The sequence below is a fragment of the Peromyscus eremicus genome, chromosome 8a (genome assembly GCF_949786415.1).
Source record: "Peromyscus eremicus chromosome 8a, PerEre_H2_v1, whole genome shotgun sequence".
NCBI classification, from domain to species: domain Eukaryota; kingdom Metazoa; phylum Chordata; class Mammalia; order Rodentia; family Cricetidae; genus Peromyscus; species Peromyscus eremicus.
The window spans coordinates 86,511,149-86,527,231 of record NC_081423.1 but is presented as its reverse complement, the minus strand read 5'-3'; the positions used below and the strand labels follow the sequence as shown (position 1 = coordinate 86,527,231).

Here is a 16,083-nt window from a genome sequence, read left to right as displayed (position 1 = left end):
ACAGGATGGGAACCCTCCTGAGCTGTGCGTGAGCCCTACTGTGCCGCGCAGCCCAGCTTCTCCAAGCATGGAACATCACACGCACACACGCACGCACGCACGCACGCACGCACGCACGCACGCACGCACGCACGCACGATGATGCTCAAGCCGCACACTGCTGAGCCAGGCACAGAAGCTGGGCCCAGCTCCCAAAGCACTGGCCTGCAAAGCACTGCGTAAGCGTAGAGCAGCCAGCAGGACAGGAAGCAGAGGGTGCAGCCGGGAGGGTAGCTCAAAGCGAGGTAAGGACAGGCTGAAGGGCGTGGGGGGAGTAGGGAGGCCCCACCTTCAGCAGTTGGGGTGCTCTTAGCATCAGAGGTCTCCGACCCTGGTTCCTCCGATCCATCATTGGCAGGGGGCTGTGGGGGAGACTCTGGAACATATACAGTGAGCCCTCAGACCTCAAGAGGAACCTTCAGTGTGGATATTGTAGCTTCATGATCAAACCATGAAGGGACCAGTCTCCTTCCCCACCCCACCCCCCCGACACAACCATACTCCACTCCTGCAGTCCCTGGAGGAAGATGTGGGTGATGTGTGTCTGCTCCTGGGTGGGAGAAGACAAAGCCTTTAATCACCAGGGTCCACCTGAGGACAACCTGGCAGACGATCTAGAAAGCATGCTCCTGCATGCTCAGAGAGCCCTCCCCCGTGGCCTCTCAGGCTTTGGGTCACAGCGCCTCAGCGCTCAGCTCAGAAAACTCACTCACCTCCGTGCAGGAGAAGTTCCTGCTTTCCATGCCTGCATTGGCTGAAGGGTTTTCTTTGCTAACTACTAGGCTTTTGTAACTGGGGCTGTGCTTAAAGGGCGTGTGAGACCCATCATAGGCGACGGCCATTCTGTTGGTCTGTCTTCGCCTTGGTTGAAGGGCTCAGGGTAGCCCTGTGTATCAATAGGAAGGTTCTTTTTTCTTTTTCTTTTTTTCTTTTTTGTTATGGTGCAGATGTTGACTGGGAATCTCCAGAGGCTCCAAGAGCCAGCTGTCCTCTGTATCAGATGGACAAATGGACTCTGGCCATGGGGGAAGTCCAGTATCACCCCATGCTCCACAAGAGATTAATACCCCCATCAGGTGCAGTCTGAGCACCCACTCTCTGGCAAAGAGGGGTCCCACCTGGAGCCCATTCAATCTGCTGCCCTTGAAAACAGAATTCGGGTAGAATTCAGGACAGAGCTGTGCCTAGCTAGGCACACATCTTCCTGATACGTGAGAGAGCTTGAAGATGGAAGCCATACACTCACGATGGCTGCTTTTCTCAACCACGTGAAGCCTGAGAACCATTCTCGGCTGGCTGGCTGTATACACACAGGTGAGGGGCTTAAGGGCCATGCTTGCCAAGCCAGTACTGTAACAAAAAATGGCCCTTGGGCTGGGTGTGGTGGTGCACACACTTCTAATCCCAGCACTCAGGAGGCAGAGGCAGGGGGATCTCTGTGAGTTTGAGGCCAACAAGGGCTACATAGTGAGTACCAGGACAGTTGGGGCAATGTAGAGAGAGACCCTCCCTGTCCTTGGTGATGGACGAGTGGACAAAGAGGGAGCGTGTTCAGGTCACAAAACTGCTGGAGGTAAACCTGAGGTTTGTCAAGGAGGTCTAGACTGAGTGAGACAGCGCGAGGTCCCCAGGGAGCTACAGGGCATTATATGAAGTCTGACCAGGGCTATGGCGAACCAGTGGGTGGGGAGCACTGAGCATGGATGGCACTTGCTAGGCTGCAGGGCTGCTGGGACATTCAGTGGAGACAGATGCTGTCCCTTGGGGCAACAGTGATATTCTGGGGTCCTAGGGTGATGGAGGGGGCGGCTGGTTCTATGTGCGAAGCAGAACACAAAGAAAGACGGATGGAGTTCAAGTACAGTGAGGGATGAAACACTTCACAGCCTCACTCAAAGCACAGCCAAAGAAGGGCCCGTTTTATATTTTCTTGATCACAGTGTCTCACGGATCCTAAGCTGGCCTCAGAGTCACTTTGTACGCCCATCCTCATCATTTACATTATCCTTAGAGGGAAGGAAGAGGGAGAAGAAGCCCCCCTTCGAAGGCCTGGGAAGTGTAACACATCATCACCTTTTAATTCATGAGCGTGTGGGGCCCCCTCCCCCACTCCACAGCCTCTCTGGCGGGATCTAGTCCTGTTCCAACTTTTAGCATGCACTTAGACACCCTCTCTGTTCTGGTATTCAGCGTGCAGGCCCCTGCCATTATTCAAAACAGTCTTTTGTCACTATCTGAACCGTGGTTAGCACTGTGACACTGTGTGCGAGACAGAGTTGTCTGCACACCTACCAACAGCTCATTCTACACCGCAGTAGCAAGATTTAATTTCATGAAAATCTCTTAGGGTTTTTTAGCTTTTGGGGGAGCTATGGGTAGGGCAACACACTGGTTTCACAGCACCTTCCAAGGGGTAGCAACTTCTATGTGTGTGTGTGTGTGTGTGTGTGTGTGTGTGTGTGTGTGTGAATATGTGAATGTGTGTGGTGTATTAATATAGATGAACTTTGCTGGATTTTTGTCTTGCAAGGCGGTGTGGAGAGTGTTAGCGTAGAATGTGTGTGTGTGTGTGTGTGTGTGTGTGTGTGTGTGTGTGTGTGTGTCTGAGCACCCCCACAGCTCCTGAACATATGCACACAGCAAAATGAACAACCAGTGAGTTTGGAGGAGGAGAGGTCGGGCCAAGTCCACGTGGCCAGAAGACTACATTACAGACTGCAGTTTTAATTAATGAAACTAAATTTGAGAAGTGCTTTAAAAATATACTTCTATTATTTTTACTTATGCATATGTGTGTGAATCTGTGAATGCCATATAGGTACAGGGTGTTGGTACTCCAAAGCTGGAGACAACAGATTTTGTGAGCTGCCATGTGGGTGCTGGGAACCCAACTCGGGTCCTCTGGAAGAGCAGCAAGTGCTCTGAACCTTTGAACCATCTCCCTAAGACAGTCTGAGACAGGATCTCTCTATGTAGTCCTGGCTGAACTGAAACTCACTATAGAAACCAGGTTGGCTTTGGACTTGCAGCAATCCTCCTGCCTTTACGAGTACTGGAATTACAGACCAGCGCCATCATGCTCCACTCCTGATGCAGTTCTTTTTTTTTTTTTTTTTTTTTTTTTAATTTATTTATTATGTATACAGCATGTATGACTGCAGGCCAGAAGAGGGCACCAGATCTCATTACAGATGGTTGTGAGCCACCATGTGGTTGCTGGGAATTGAACTCAGGACCTCTGGAAGAGCAGTCAGTGCTCTTAACCTCTGAGCCATCTCTCCAGCCCCCTCCTGATGCAGTTCATTAGGGTGGACAGTCTCAGAATCCCAGAGTAACCTGTTCTTGCCCGATAGAGTCCGGATGGCCGGTTTGTGCAGCTAAGACTTGAAGAGGCTCCTTTAGAGCTGAGAAAGACAACCTCTCCTCTCAATCCTTGTCACACTGTCTGGGGAAGTGAATTTTCAAACACGTTCACATTTTGACTTTTCTTAGCCCACTCAAACTGAGAGGTCCCTCTCCTAATGATCTAATACTACATAGTATGAATCGCTCCTTTAAAAAGCAGGATTTGAACCCTTCTTGCCAGCCCTTGCTGAAGCAACACAGACTGTGTTCCACTGTGGTTGGCCTGCTGTGCATGGCTGTCCACTGACCTTTTAAGCCATGGTCCATGTCTCCGTCTTGGTCTTGGAGCAGAGTGTAGCCCCCAGCATGATCTTCCATTGTATCAAACTCCTGTCGAGGTTCAGCCATACTGGTTCAAAGCCTGAAGAAAAATAAGGCAAGAGAGAGAGTTACAGGTGGGATGCTGAGACCAGGGACCTGACTTCTTAGGGACAAGGAGAGAGGCACCCCTCCCCCCAAGTCACAGTAGGAGGACCTCAGTTTCCCCACTTCCCATCCAGAAGACTGATGCTCACTCTCACTGAGTGTTCAATATCCCCGTCATCTGCCATCTCATTAGCTCATATCCACAACCACCAGAGAAGCAGCGGACTTATGGTCGCTCATTCCCTACTCTTTCCACGGCACTGACGAGTGCTGCTGACCAGTAGGTAGTTCAACCGTTCTGGAGGGAAGGTGATTGCAGCACCTCCCTAGTCAGGAAATAGTGAGTGGCCTTGTCCTGTGAATGCCAACTGACTGCAAAACCAACTCTCAAACTCCTGGGCTCAAGGGAGCCTTTTGTCTCAGCCTTCCAAATGGTTGGGACTATGGATCGCCCGGCTATCAGCTATGTTAATACTGAACATGTATTTTTTTAAAGTATTTAAAAAATTGTACTTATTTTTACTTTATGTGTACTGTTGTGTTTTTTTTTTTTTTTTTTTTTTTTTTTTTTTTTTTTTTTTTTTTGGTTTTTCGAGACAGGGTTTCTCTGTGTAGCTTTGCGCCTCTCCTGGAACTCACTTGGTAGCCCAGGCTGGCCTCGAACTCACAGAGATCCGCCTGGCTCTGCCTCCCGAGTGCTGGGATTAAAGGCGTGAGCCACCACCGCCTGGCGCATTGTTGTTTTTGCCTGTATGTATGTCTGTGTCAGATCTTGGAGTTACAGACAGTTGTGAGCTGCCGTGTGGGTGCTGGGAATTGAACCTGGGTCCTCTGGAAGGGCAGCCAGTGCTTTTAACTGCCATCTCTCCAGCCCCCAAGCCTGTATCTTTTTTCCGTAAACCACACCCCTACCCCAATCTCAGCTCCTGTCTCTGACTCTTGAACTCCTTTTATTGATTTCTGAGACAGGATCACAGGTAGCCCAGGCTGGCCTCAGACTAGCTATGCATCCAGGGACAGCTTTGAACCTCCACCTCCGGGGTAGTTTACATAAACTAGTTACCACCACGCCTTGTTCATGCAGTGCTATGGGTGGAATCGAGGGCTTCTGCACCCTAGGCAAGCAGTCTGTCAACTGGGCTATATGCCAAGCCCGCAAACAGGGAAAATGGGCACAAAGTCAAGGGAGTACTTTTGCAGAGCGAACCATCTTCCCTCTGAATGATAGATAGCCTCCTGCCTTGCATCTAAACAGGAAGACACGCTTCTGCCGCTGCTGCTGCTGCTAGCACCCTCCTCCAGCCCCTTCGAGTCCACCCAGCCAGTGACGAACAGAGTAAATTGCAGGGCACAGCAGTGTCTGGAGGAGGGTGAAGTGGTTGGTTTAGACTCTGCTCACCAGCAGGGACAGCACCAAAGAGGTGCCCTGAGGTGATCTTGGCAGCAGTGTGCAGGGTTAATGGGAACAAAAGAATGCTTGCTGGCATGGGAGCGACAGCCATGGTCCAGGGGAAAGTTCAAAGGCCACACCTAGATCGGGGTGCAGCAGATGGAAAGGAAGGTGTAGGCTCAAGAAGTGTACCTGAGAAAATGGTAGACTGGCTTTCAAAGCTAGACCGCAGTTAGGCAGGGAGATTAGAATCCACAAGTATACCAGAGGCAGGGGCCAGCATGGCTGGGCAAAGAGGGGCAGGATAAAGGGACACCATGGGGACAGGGGAAGGGGCTGGACAACAGGGCAGGTCCGTTCGCAGATCTCTGCTTCCCCAAGGCTGCACGGTCCTACCTGGAGATTCAGTTCACTTTGTCTTAATTGGGTTTCTACTGTTGTGAGAAAAACCACGACCAAAAGCGTTGATTTCATCTTTCAACTGTCAGGCCACACATCGCAGAGGGAAGTCGGGCCAGGAGCTCAAGGCAGGAACTTCAAGGCAGGAACTGAAGCAGAGGCCATGGAGGAAGGAGGCTTCCTGGCCTGCTCCTCACGGCTTGCTCACCTGCCTTCTTAGACAACCCAGGACCATCTGCCCAGTGGTGGCGCTGCCCACAGTGGGCTGGGTCCATCCACGCCAATCATCAATCAGGAAAATACCCCGTAGACTTGCCCACAGGCACTCTGATGGTGCCATTTTCTCAACCGCGGTTTCTCTTCTCATAACTTTAGCTTCGGTCAAGTTGAAAAACAAAACAAAAACAACCAGGACACAATAAGCTCTAGGGATTTTTTTCCACCACCCCCTCTGACTTACATTAAAATTACAAGTTTTTTCCCATGGGTCTTTGTTTTTACGGATTTTTACAAATTTATTTATTTATTTATTTTTTAAAGATTTATTTATTATTATGTATACAGAAGAGGGTGCCAGATTTCATTACAGATGGTTGTGAGACACCATGTGGGTGCTGGGAATTGAGCTCAGGACCTCTGGAAGAGCAGTCAGTGTTCTTAACCTCTGAGCCATCTCTCCAGCCCACCACAAATTTATTTATTTATTTATTTTTGGTTTGTTTTTTGTGAGACAGGGTTTCTCTGTGTAAAAACTCTGGCTGTTCTGGAACTCACTCTGTAGACCAGGGAATTTTTTTTTCAACACAGAGGTATTCCACTTTATTAATTTATTGGTGTGTGTGTGTGTGTGTGTGTGTGTGTGTGTGTGCCTCTGTGTGTGTGCGCGCATGTGTGCATGAGTGCACGTGTGCACACCAGCACACAAGAGGGTGCATGTGCTCACGTATGCGTGTGCTCAGAGTGGAGACCAAAGGTCCAATTTTTTTTTTTTTTTTTTTTTTTGGTTTTTCGAGACAGGGTTTCTCTGTGTAGCTTTGAGCCTTTCCTGGAACTCACTTGGTAGCCCAGGCTGGCCTCGAACTCACAGAAATCCGCCTGGCTCTGCCTCCCGAGTGCTGGGATTAAAGGCGTGCGCCACCACCGCCCGGCCCAAAGGTCCAATTTTAGATGTTGCTCCTCAGGCACTGTCCACCTTCTCTTTCTTTCTTTCTTTCTTTCTTTCTTTCTTTCTTTCTTTTTCCTTTTTTCCAATTTGGCTTAAATATCCACATCATAGTTCATCGTCGAGGGAAGTCAGAGCAGGAGCTGAGGTAGAGACCATGGAAGAATGCTGCTTACCAACTTGCTCTCCATGGCTTGCTCAACTTGTATTGTCCTTTTTTTTTTTTTCACCATTTTATTTACTTAATGTGCATTGTTGTTTTCCTGTATGTATGTCTGTGTGAGGGTGTCAGATGCCCTGGAAATGGAATTACAGACAGTCATGAGCTGTCATGTGGGTGCTGGGAATTGAACCCGGGTCCTCTGGAAGGGCAGCCAGTGCTTTTAACAGCTGAGCCATCTCTCCAGCTCCCTCTCCAGTATATCTTCAATACTCCTCCAAATAATAATTTAAAAGTAAATGAGGTTATAAGCAAGAATCCCTGCCTTGTAGTCTCTCCCTGTATTCTCCCATCCAAGCACTAGCCAGGCCCAGACCCTGCTTAGATTACAGGATCAAGTGAGATCGCTCACGTTCAGGGTGGTATGGCCGTATTCCCTCTATTCTCAACGTGAACTTCGGCTTGCTTTCCATGTTGGGCTGTCTTCAGCTATTTCTAGAAGTTTCTATACGTTCCAACTTTGGAGCTGGAGAGCCAAGCATCGTTCAAGCATTTGGGTGATGCCTGCAGTTTACCAGTTGGGGATGATGGTCCAGGGTGTGTCTGACGGCTCAGTTGTCTCATTCAACCCGCTCACACGCCACCATCCATGCCATGACCTGGCTCCTAACGACCCCTCTGCCCCTGCACACACCCCCGACCTCCGGTCAGGACTAGAGGGCCAGTCACACCCTCCGGAAGTGGGATGAATTACAGGGGTCTGTGCAGAAATTAAGTCATCCTTAAAAACACAGGTTACTATTCACTATGTAGAATAAATAAACTGTGCACATCTCAAGGGCCACTATTTTCCTTTGTGAAATAGGAAAAACTGGGTAAGTAGGGAAGTCCCCCAGTCCTGGGAGGGCAGGTGTCCTTAGGATTCTGCTTCTTCTTCATACCCTCCATGGCAGAGTTGGGTCAGCTTGGGGTTTCAGGACCTAGGAACCAAGCCAAGACAGGAATGTAGCTCTGTGGTAGAACACCAGCTCAGCATGTACAAGGCCCCGTGTTCCATCTGAAGCATAGGAAAGGCAGAAGGAAGGGAGGAGAAGAGGAAGGGAGAGAGGGATGGTGGGAAAAAGAAAGAATGTTCTGGAACACCCTTGAGGGACCAGAACCCCAGAAAGAACTGATCCCTGGAGAGCAAGGCGAGACCCTTTCCTGAACTTTATGACCCACACTGATGACACAGAGCAGAAGAGCCCCACGGGGCACCTGCCTGGGCTGATGCCTCAGAGCCCCAAGACCTGGCATCAGGAAGTGCTTACCAGACACCTGCCAGAGAGGGGCATTATTCACTGTGTGCTCCCCACAGGACCCTGGGGTGCCTTGCAGGCTATCCTTTCAGATAAGCATCCCTGTTGACATCGCCGTATTCATCCTGACACATACATTTCCCAGACCTTCTGAGGCCCAGGGATGTGCAGATGAAGCCCCAGGCCCTTCTGTTTCCAAAGAACAGGACTTCCCAGCTGGAAGACATCGGCCCTTCTGTTCAGCAGAGTGCGAGTCTTCTGTACAGCCCATTTGACAGCTCAGGTGACCCTCTAAAATGTCGGGAGGTGGACAAGGGAATCCTCAGCAACTGACCCCCTCACTGACCCCTCTGGAGCTCTCCTGGAGCCCTGCTTGCTCTCTTCAACACGTCTGCCATTTTCCCTGGGCTCCTTTCCGTGACAGAGTGACTGAGCTGACCAGAAACCTTTAAGGTGGGCAGAATGGGGATCCCAGATAGGCAAGGTGCCCCAGGGACTTGACAGACTTGGAAGATACTTGAGTCTACCAGGGACCTGACTGATGTTCCCTGGTTTCCCACCCTGCCACCCTGGGAGCAAGGTTCCCAAATGCACTGGGGCTGGGGCCTGATTCATTTGGGAACCTGCAGGAGAAGTCTACAAATACCAATTAGCCGTTCCCTGGTGAGAACTCCCCTGCAGGCCCCAGAGAAGCCCTGGTGTTTCCTAACTCCCAGATCTTCCAACCTTCTTCCCAAGGGACACAGGAACCTCCCTGGACTGCGGGTCCCCAGTCTGGGGCTGTGTTTTGTTTTTTGCTAAAGAGAAGACACAATAGGCATCTTTCATTGCTCACGGCAAAACTGTTCAGTAACCGGCGCTTGAGTTTCTGGGGAGCTCCTTGAGTAAGGGAGGGGCCTCAACACCCTTTGGTAGTTGGGTAATTAAATAGGATGGCTTCTAAACTCCAGCCCCAGGAGTTTACAGGATAATCTCTGAAGTGCAACCACCCAGTTTTCTCATACCTGAGGAGAGGTTGAGTAACCCTAGGGCGAGCAGGGTTCTAACTCAGATCTTCTGACACTGCCATCTCTAAGCTACTGGGTCACACGGCCGCGTTTCCCACAAGCTATCATTCTTCTGTAAAAGGCGAGTGGGAGGGTAGTTGAGGGACAGCCGGAGTGACTCGGTGGCAGGCAGGTGCACTGCGAGCCTGGACCCCAGAAGCTTCCAGGGTGGCGGTGGACCGCGGTCCCCGGAGCGGCGGCGGCGGGTGGGGTTTTTCGGCTGTGCTCAGGCCTCGCTAGGGGGCGCCAAATGTAAGTCCCGGGATCACCGCGGACACCGGCCTTGTGACTCAGCTGGACAGCCACCGCCAGCCAGGTCTGGAAGGAGGGGCCGTCCTCACTAGCCTCTGGTTAAAAACCCAAACTGGGCTCGGATAATAGGGATAACTGCATTGCTTTGTGAATGTCCTGAAAACACGCACGGCATTTAACAGCATTTGAATTATGTCCAGAAGTGATTAGTTGTTTTTGTTCTTTTTTTTTTTTTAATTTTTATAATTTATTTAATGTGCATTGGTGGGAAGATGTCAGATCCCAGGGAACTGGAGTTACAGACAGTTGTTAGCTGCCATCTAGGTGCTGGGAATTGAACCTGGGTCCTCTGGAAGAGCAGCCAGTGCTCTTAACCGCTGAGCCATCTCTCCAGCCCCGTTTTTTGTTCTTTTTAAACAACAACAACAATCTTAACTGGGAGTGGTTGCACATGCCTTTAACCTCAGGACTCAAGAGGCAGAATCAGGCGGATCTCTGGGAGTTCCAGGCCAGCCTGGTCTACATAATGAATTCTAGGCCAGCCTACATAGAGAGACCATCTCAACAAAAGAAGCCCTTCTCGCCAAAGAAACCCACTAAATCAAAAATAGATATCAGGCATGTATGCCGAAAAGCAAGTAGAGATAGAGTCCCCAAATTACCTCCCAACGGGCTCTGCTCTCAAAGGTTATTTTTGACCTATAATCTCAGCACCCAGGAACAAGGCCAGCCTGGATGACACAGTAAGACCCTGTTTCAAAAAAATCAAGGGCTGGACAGATGGCTCAGTGGTTAGGAGCACTTGTTCTTGCAGAGGAGCTGGGTTCGGTTCCCAGCACCCACATGGTGGTTCACAACCATGCACAACTCCAGTGCCGTTTTCTAAGCTCTGTGGGCACCAGGCACACACGTGGTGCAATATGTCCATGCAGGGAAAGAACTCTTTCACACAGAGTGAGAACGTCTTTAAAAAGAGGCTGTTTTTGGCTTGTGCACCCCATCTCCCCTCTGCTCCCCAGGACCCAAGTTTTAAACAGTTCCTGGGATTGGTTTATTTAATCCCTACAACAGCTGGTTACTGTGTCTGCTTCCACAGGTGGCTTAGAAAGATCGATTGCTCGAAGCCACACAGAAAGTATATTAAGAGAGCCGGGGTTCAAAACCCAGTATTTGGGCCAGGCAGCTGTGGCACATGCCTTAAATCCCAGCACTTGGGAGGCAGAGGTATGCAGATCTGAGTTTGAGGTCAGCCTGGTCTACAGAGCAAGTTCTAGGGCAATCAAGGCTACACAGAAAAACCTGGTCTCTAAAAACCAAACCAACCAACCAACCAACCAACCAACCAAACAAACAAACAAACAAACAAACAAAAAAACAACTCCAGTACTTGGGAGATAGAGGGAGTTCAAGCCATCCTCAGCTTGTTTGAGGCTAGCCTGGGCTACATGAGTTATTAGTAGTGGCTGATGACAGCTAAGGAGTGTAAACACATTGGCTCATTCAAACGGAATCCCTGGTTTCCTCTGAGGACCTTATCCTTGAGTTTGTACTCTACTACAAACGCCTGTGGTCCAACTTTTCCATACCAAGTCTACCGAAGCAGCAGACAGCCTTGCCTCTGCTGGAGCCCAGGCTTCGAGGAAAGCCCTCCTGTCAGGACACAGAAGAGCCAGGGGACCAGGCTGCAACTCAATGACAAGACGGATCCTCTAAGGCTTAAATGCATGCATGCCCTCTTGAAGCCAGGTCCTGGCAGCTCAGAGGCTGCAGATCCTTTTGGACGTCCTCACTCTAGCAAGGCAGGTGGGGACAGGTGCTCTGGGAGGCTGGAGGAAGGCAGCATCACGTGACAGCCTCTGAGCTCATGGTCATATCACATTGCAGTTTACCACAGAATATTCTAGAACTGAGCAATAATAGCCCTCCAAGGGCCGAGCAGGATGGCCAAGTTAAATGTGGGAAAACGGAGTATATGTAGAGGAGGCTCATGTTATTGAGGAGCTGGGAGGACTCTGGGCCTCTGTCATGGGAGAACAATAGCATTTGTGTGAAAAGATGAATGGAAATTGCTTCAGAGAGAAGGCGGTGCTGCCGTGTGCACACAGATGTCACGCTGATGTCAGCTGGCTGATGTCCACCAGTGGAAAAGTCACACATTGTGCCTGAGAGGACGGTTCTGGTATTTTTGAAATAGCTTGCTATACAGCCCAGGTTAGCTCTGAACTCATGATCTTCCTTCTCATCTCCCCTCCCCCTCCCCCTTGTTAGGATTAGAGGTGTACACTACTATGCTTGGCTATAATTTTGGTTTTAAGTAAGAGTTTCTGGAGATTTTGTTTGCTTGTTTGAACCAAACGCTTTGTAACTACTGATATGGCTAAATAGTTCAGCCTTAAAGGTGGGGCACCCCTGTAACCCCAGCACTTAAGGAGGCAGAGGCGAGTGGATCTCTGTAAGTGCCTTCGTTCAAGGCTAGCCTGGTCTACATAGTGAGACCTTGTCTCAACTCCCCCTTTCCACTCTCTTTGCCTCTGCATGTGCCAGGTTAGCTGGCCTGCCAGCTTATGGAGCGTCTCCTGTCTCTGCCTCCTGTGCCACCAGGATTACAGACACTCATGGGACAGCATCCAGCTTTACAAAGGGATTCGAATTCAAGTCCTCATGCTTGTCAAGTACTAATTTCCCCACTAAAGCATCTCCTCAGCCCTCACCTGCCTCTCTGAAGGCACCTGGAAGTGTGCAGCCTCATCTTCATGGCAGGGCCGAGACCTCCAGAGGAGCATTTTTTTTTTTTTTTTTTTTTTTTGCCTCCCTTTGAACCAGGTTCCCCTGAGGCCAGACCTCAGGAACTGGAGACTCAGTGTTGTATCAAGTGCTCTCTGCACTGGAAAGACCCCCAACCTGACCCCCAACCTGACCCCCACCTCCTCCCAGAATGCAGCGGGTCCAGCTTACTAGAATTGGTGGCTCCAAACGTATAGCTCTGGGGTCTGAATCTCCCGCTCCCCAGACTTGGCTAGACAAGATACCAGCATGGGGGCTGGAGAGATGGCTCAGAGGTTAAGAGTACTGGTTGCCCTTCCAGAGGTCCTGAGTTCAATTCCCAGCAATTACATAGTGGCTCACAACCATCTATAATGAGATCTGGTGCCCTCTTCTGGCATGCAGGCATACATGCAGACAGAACACTGTATACATAATAAATAAATTTATATATAATAATAATAATATATATATCTTTATATATATAAAGATACCAGCATGGAGTCAAAAGCTAAGTCAGCTGGGAAACTCACCCAAGGGGAGACGCTGGGGCCGCCTGCCTCTCCAAACTGCAGGGTCTTCCTGTGTAACAGGGCAGTGCTATGGCCGACATGCAAGGCTGCTGTGAGTGTCACGGAAACGCTGCATTCGGAAGGCAGCAGGCGCATGAGCGGCTGCAGGGCTGTAGCCTGAAGAGACCCGTCACCACGACACACAGACACTGAGGGAAGAGGAGCATTCGGGGGCTAAGCTGAGCTCTACTTTGACGGAGGAGAGAGAAGGCGGCCGTGGACAGGGGGGCTCAGCTGGAGGGGAAGGGAAGGGAGAGAGCTCGGGGTGGTTCCAGCAGAGGTGGAATGAAGGAAACCTTAGGGGAAGGTTGGGGTGCTGGCTTCTCACTCCTAGGGCAGGCCTTGGGTGAACAGGAAGCACAGGGAAGATGAGCCTGGAACTTTCCACGGGAGAGTCTCAGCTTGCTGGGGATTTGCCCGTAAGTAGTGGGGATGGGGTGGGGGTGGGGGGGGGGGGGGAGGCAGGAGTTTGAAAGGCCCCGGGGAGCAGGCTGAAATTGGCTCTTTTGGCAAAGACATTTCATTAGATGGGGACAGCCAGGAAGCCGGGGAAGGAAGGGAGAACTGGGAAGGGAAGGTGGCAATTTTTCCGATGTCTTCATTCCTATTTTTTGAGTCTGAGGACATGGCCTGAGGGGCGCGGGGGAGGGGCTGGTGTCAGGAGGGCTGGCTAACCAGCACTTGTCTCTCAGTAATGAATGACCCGAACTTGGTGCTGTCGTGGAAGGACAGAAAATAAACAATGTCCGGGGACACATGTAAGAAATGCCTCTCTGGGTCAAAAACTATGAGGTTCAAATTCTCTCTGCAATGGCAGGGTGAGGAGAGAGGCATCTCTGGGTTGCCCAGACTGGCCCTGAGCACTTTATCTCCCTTGCTGAGCCTTTCAAGTGCTCGGAGCACAGATATGTGCCACCATATCTGGTTGCCCCAACCCTCCTGTGTAATGGCAGCAGGGTCAGAGTTCACAACATACTCTGCTTTGACTGCCTGGCTCCTTCCTCACTAGCTGTGTGACCCTAGGGCAATCACTCAACCTCTCTGAGCCTCAGTTGTCTGTAAGATGGGGGGGTTAAACAATGAATACATGTGCTTTTAAAGCTACATAAGGGCCATCTCTGGTAGTTATCATTAAAGCTTGATCGTCCATCAATTCGCCTGAACCTTTATGGGATAAATGTATTTTCAAACCAAAAAGCTTCTCAGGGAGAATGCCCCCTCTCATCCCAGATCCTCCAAAGGGACAGGTTTTCCTCGGGTTGTGTTATAATAATACTCTACCCGAGTCTGCTCTTGCAGAAGGCCCTGGAGCCCACCCAGGGGAGAAACACCCATCAGCAAAAGGGAGATTGTGAGAATCGCCTGCCCTCTCTAAGGGCTCTTGTTTGAAAATACTCAGGGCACGTGGTGCCCCTTGGCCCTCCCGATGCAGCCTCTGGCCAGGCAGGGCAGATGGCAGACCCTGTGAGATCATCCCCTGGTCCCGTGACACCCCGGGGACCATGCCAAAACTCTGTCCTGGCACACCCTTCATGAAGCCAACCACTTTGTAGGAGGGGTGAGGGGCCTACAGAGGTCCCTGCAAGAGCAAAGAGTGCCAGCAGAAATTATTCACAAATGCTACTTTTGTAGAGAAAGTGTGACTGCAGACAAAAATCCTCAGGTTGCAGGAAGAACAAGCACGTCTTCAAATACATATCATGGGGGACCCCACCCCCACCCCGGCCCAATATGTCCCCTTGTGAGCGAGCATTTTCTCCATTACAGTGTTTTCAAACATCTGCCATGTTGACAGTTGCTGAAGAACAGCAAACATACTCTCCTTTGGGCAACACAAAATACCCTTGCACCCGAGTCCAGCCCACTGAGGAGGGTTGGCTCTGCACTGCAGACCTGGGCCAATTAGAGTGGACACGGCAGCCATCTGGGTCAGGGAGAGACGGAAAGGGAGGCCCGGGCAACAACATGCTGTTGAAGCTGCAGCCTTGCTAGATGCTAACTACCCACTACAGAAAGATCTGAGGACAGTCTGGACAGGAGTTATGTCCAGACACAGCGAGGCTGGTGGGAGGGGAGAGTGGGAGGCAGGGAAAGAGAGGCGGGAAGGGGGAACGAGAAGGAAGTCCGAAGAACTTAGGCTTATAGTAGGAAATAAAATTCTATTTGGAAAATTGAAAACAACCAAACATTTCACTGGGGTGGGTGAGAGAGAGAGCATGTGTGCATGTGTATGTATGCGTGCATGGATGTGTGTGTTTATGTATATATGTGTGTGTTTATGTATATGTGTGTGTGTGTGCATATCAAGAGGGAAAACCGGCCAATGAGAACTATGACCATGCTGCATGTCTACTCTGGGTCGTCTAGTGTCTCAGGAGTCACTAACCAAAGCACACTCAGGTGGGTGTGGTGGGTCTGTGCTTATACTGCTGGCACTTGGGAGGCTGAGGCAGAATTTTTACACATTCAAGGCTAGCCTGGACTACATAGTGAATCTAGGCCAGCCAGAATAACACAGTGAGACCCTGTCTAAAAACAAAACAAATAAATAAATTTAACAAGAAAACATCTCAAATAAAACATTACATGAAAGGCATGAAATTAAATTTCCTTTCTTTGGCCATGTCTAAAAATAGAGATGCCCTTTGAGCCTGGACAGAAGGCAGAACTCCCAGCTGGCCTGCAGAGCCTGGTGCTGGTCAGCCTCAGCGTCCCTGTCTCCAGTCGCTCAGCAGGGCCCTCTGGCTCCACAGGGTAAAAAGCAATTCACCCCAAGGAATGGTGTGTACACAGATTTCCGCGCTTGTCAATCCGGCTTTGGCTTAAACCACGTTGCTGAGGAAATTGTGTGTGTTGAGCTGCCAAGGTAGCTTGCCCACTGTTTGTACAATCTCAGGATTGTTATTGGAGGTGGGGATCCCAGAGGACAGGGCCGTGGTGGAATGTGGGCTGCTGCCTACCAGGAATCGGGGCACAGGAAAAAGACCCTGCCAACGGTGCCTTCGGGGACTGGCAGACCAACCGTCCCTGCTGGGGGACACACACCAGGTGCTGGGTTAGCGCATCAAAGAAAGGGGCTCATGAACAGGAAAGGGCAGGTGGCTGCCAGGGGAAGGTGCTGGGGTGGAGGGTGGGTTTCAGAGGGACACCCCGGCCCCCCTCCCCACCCCACTCCAAAGCTGGGAGTGCAGAGGAAGGTGTAGAGTGCTAGAAACAGGTCCACCAGCACAC

The 16,083-nt window shown here is 50.6% G+C and overlaps 1 protein-coding gene across 3 annotated transcripts in view; it reads right to left on the bottom strand.

Annotated features, from left to right (window-relative positions):
* The window catches only part of Mapt (microtubule associated protein tau), a 99,723-nt gene that overhangs the window by 44,764 nt on the left and 38,876 nt on the right, over positions 1–16,083 (bottom strand). For all 3 annotated transcript variants that reach the window (XM_059271934.1, XM_059271932.1, XM_059271933.1), the window contains exons 2-3: positions 3,693–3,805; positions 329–415 (exon numbers count right to left, since the gene is read on the bottom strand). In XM_059271934.1, coding sequence (XP_059127917.1) covers positions 329–415; positions 3,693–3,792 — 187 coding nt within the window. In that variant the 5' untranslated portion in view covers positions 3,793–3,805. The remainder of the gene's footprint in view (positions 1–328; positions 416–3,692; positions 3,806–16,083) is intronic.